Below are 3,899 nucleotides of genomic sequence, written 5' to 3'. Positions count from 1 at the left end.
ATGATGGTGTTATATCGTAAATGTTGTCTTAATAAGATGGAAGAGATAGTGATTCAGCTTCCTGACGAGAGCAAAAGAACGGGATTAGACAGGACACAGTAGCTCTCTATTATTTTTTCCCCTTTATTTGACCGGATGACATCCTGTTTGATTTCTACACCTAAGTGACAGCCCTTATCTCCTCGGGACATTGCCACATCTCCTTTAAACAAAGATAAACTGCAAATTTATCCAGGGCATTGAGACAAACCCTGTCTAATGGATTGAGAGTAACAGATGAGCTAAATAATCTGTGAGGAGCCTGCCACCTGGGCAGACTGTCATCACACTCCAGTATATAAGGTTCCGCAGACCAGGGAGAGACCATGAAGCAACTCCAGGGAGCCAGACGAGAGAAGCCACCAGAGGAACGCCCACAGACAGAACTTCTCCTTCACACCGCGAAACAGACACAGAGGTGAGATGCACGGACGCCTCCTCCACTCATTCACACCACAGCTGAAAAAAATTTTTTTTTACCTCCCAGGTTACGTTTGCGGTTACGATGAGGGGTAGTGGGGAGTTTATTTAAGGTTCACGGTAATGCCACTGGAACTTTTCCTTGAGCGGCTTGTGAGGGACAGATTTTTATATTTGTTTCATCGGCATGGTATGAGTGTAAGCATCTTTGCTCTTCTCTGTTGGAAGAAGCATTTACATTTATTCATTTAGCATATGCCTTTATCCAAAGCAACTTACAACAGGGGGGGAGTGTAACACAGCTCTGCAACAGAACAAAAAAGCATGATCGAAGAAATGCCTTTCTGATTTTGGTGCCCGTTTTCTGTCTGTCAAATTCCGCCAGGTCACACAATGAAAGGCATTCACTCTCTGGCCGGGCTGCTGCTCTTGATTATCGTTCAAAGCAGCTGGCAAATACCCCTGCAGGAGACAGAAGAAAACTCCAGGTAACGCCTGTGGAGCATCTTTTTGCCTCAGCATTCTGAGTTTACTCCATTCTGAGTCAGCTCCTGCAACAAGAATACACATATGACTGAAAGACTGCGGATCTAAAAAAAAAAAAAAAAAAAAAAAAACACTACACGCTACACATGACCATTCTCATGGAGCATGATACTGAGAAACCAGAAAGTTGCTGGTACTGTTAATTTCTCATTTCTAATTGTTAAATTTAAGCATTTCTGTTTCGAACATCTATGTATATATGAATTTAAACGCCTGGGTTTAAGAAGCTCTGCTATTGAAAGGATTCATGTTCATTTCATTTGCAGCTTAATGACAGAGGACGCTATGTTCGATGAACCCAAGGAACTTACAAACGTGAAGAGGCATTCACAAGGAACATTCACCAACGACTACAGCAAGTATCTGGAGACACGGCGAGCCCAGGACTTTGTTCAGTGGTTGATGAACTCCAAGAGGAGCGGGTAGGTGCTGCACTGTGGCATGTCATCTCTGTTACTTTTGACTGAGCAGTGCAGCCTAATTAGCAAAATACTTTTGCTATATTTTTCTCTTACTTGATGGTAAGAATATAAATATATGAATATACAATGTTACATTGTTAGAGAGTAAAGTTTTAAAGTGTTGAATGCTGTCCACCATGGTTTCAGTTTGTGTCCCAGACTGAATTCAGTATAACTCAAGTGTTTTAAAATAATGTAACAGTTATATTTCAAATATGCAAATGACTGATTTTTGCAAGTAGAGAATCACCTGGGCTGGGGTACACAATATCGACATCCACCTGTTGCCACAGCATGTAGTGAAATCACCGTGTGGTAAGCCAGCTGTACAGAAAACATAACGCTTTGTGACATCTTTAGGCATGTCTGATCTCCCCTCCAAACTAACGATATGGTGGTGACATTGATGCTGACTGTTAGATGAAAAATTAATAACATTCTCTTTTACAGTTTAGGTTGATTGGAGTCATTGGTGTTATTGGAGCCAATTGATTGAGCAATGATATAAGCTGTGTCTAACACTGCACTACAACACTGCACATTACAATAACTGCACTGTATCATAATGTTTATCATAAGGAATTCACAATATGTATTGGAGACAGCTAGTAAAGAGAGAACAGGGATGAAGAGTTGGGCTGGGGCGGTGTCATGAATGTCTGTGACACCATGCCTCAAGCTGTAACACTTAATCTCCGGTAACACCATCAAATCGAATCAAACGATCATAAAGAGACAGTAACGACACCGAAGGCTCCAGGGTGAAAGTGGCCGGTTCCCCGTTGAAGCCCGGGTGTCCGTTGCCATGCACCCAACCTCCCTTCTCCTTCCTCTGCAGCTCTCCCACACGGCGCCACGCGGAGGGCACCTACACCAGCGACGTCAGCTCCTACCTGCAGGACCAGGCCGCCAAGGAGTTCGTCTCCTGGCTGAAGACCGGGCGGGGCAGAAGAGAGTAGGCTTTCCACCCCTTCCGCTCCAAGCTTCTTTCGCTGTGCCTAGAGGAGAGAGACAGAAAGAGAGAGAGAGAGACAGAGAGAGAGAGAGAGAAAAAAAAATCAACTCATGCATAATGATCCTGTTCTAAAGCGTTTTTTTATGACCTGTACTGTTACTTCCCTGGTCGTGCAAAATAAATTTCCTGAAACGAAGCTTTGGCTTTATTGATATTCCCCGCTCTCTGCCACGTCTGGTGTCTCTGGCCTCTGTTTCCACACCCATGCATTACACGAATTCTGCGTTGCAGCTTGTGTGCATGAATCCCCCGCAGAGTCATGGCTTAAAAGCGATCAGCTCTCCGTGATCTAAAACGAATCTCTGATCCATAATGAATCTCTCATTAAACATTAAAGGCATCGTATCGCAGTGACTCCGGCCTGTGGTTTCGATGTGTGATTCTGCGCCTCTGAAACGTGTTTGGTGCTGAAATAAATGTGAATCTTGTACATACTCAGTTTTGCAGAGGAAGGCAGTGATGCTGGCCCTCAGCGTAGAAGACACGTAGATGGAAGCTTCACCAGTGATGTAAACAAGGTTCTAGACAGCATTGCTGCTAAGGAGTATATACTGTGGGTCATGAACTCTAAGCCCTCAGAAACAAGGTAAAGACTCCATATTCTGTATTTCACAATCGTTTTACATTACATTGCATTGCATTCATTTAGCAGACGCTCTTATCCAGAGTGAAGTCCAGTACAAAAGAACAGAAGTGTCCCCAGTGATTATTTTGCTATGATTTTTTTTTTTTTGGCTATGAATTATGGTATATAGTTAACATACACCAGATACCCTGTGGATATACCAAAATAAAGTAAAACTACAACTACAACTGTTCCCATATCATAGACCATGACACCAATTAGTCTGGTAGAAATATCACAGTCGGAGTAATTTAACATAATGAAGTAATTAATGTAATTTAACATAATAAAGTAAGGATTGATTTTCTGTTTCAGCAACCCACTAAATGGATATCACTGAACGAAGATGTGCTTCCTTGTTCAAGAGAATCTTGGTACTGTACTACAACTGGAAAGCCTTCAAATCTGCAATCTGCAAAACACTGTGGGTGTCACTCAAAGCCATACTGCTTAAAGCCATATTTGCATTCAATGAAATGACTTACCATTGATACAATGTTGAACCCTCTCTACTCATGCTTAACTTTAGTTTTAAACTGTAAAACAGCACAAATTTAGCATCTTCCAATGGTTGTGCATCAAATGCAAAATGCACTTTTTATCCCTTTGAGATTTTTGTTTTCTACGAATGAATTTATTTTGCATATTTGTAAATTCTAAAATGAGGAATGCCACAAAGACTCAGGGTATTAAGTCAGACTCACTTGTTGTTGCCACTGTAAATTTGTTCAGCTTTCACTGAGATTGTATCAAAATGCAAAGGCCATGCTTTAATGGTGTACTGCTCTGCAAA

General features: G+C 41.9%; 1 protein-coding gene across 1 annotated transcript; it reads left to right on the top strand.

Moving 5' to 3' along the window:
* The first annotated feature begins 852 nt into the window (after positions 1 to 852).
* On the top strand, positions 853 to 3,071 carry LOC118786197 (glucagon-2-like). The gene is given in 4 exon segments (XM_036541289.1): positions 853 to 956; positions 1,272 to 1,427; positions 2,305 to 2,421; positions 2,921 to 3,071. Coding segments are annotated over 4 exon segments (528 nt in total).
* The last annotated feature ends 828 nt before the right edge of the window (positions 3,072 to 3,899 follow it).

The sequence above is a fragment of the Megalops cyprinoides genome, chromosome 11 (assembly GCF_013368585.1).
Source record: "Megalops cyprinoides isolate fMegCyp1 chromosome 11, fMegCyp1.pri, whole genome shotgun sequence".
Lineage (NCBI taxonomy): Eukaryota > Metazoa > Chordata > Actinopteri > Elopiformes > Megalopidae > Megalops > Megalops cyprinoides.
Note: the sequence above shows the minus strand (reverse complement) of the source record. Positions and strands in the feature narration are given on the sequence as shown.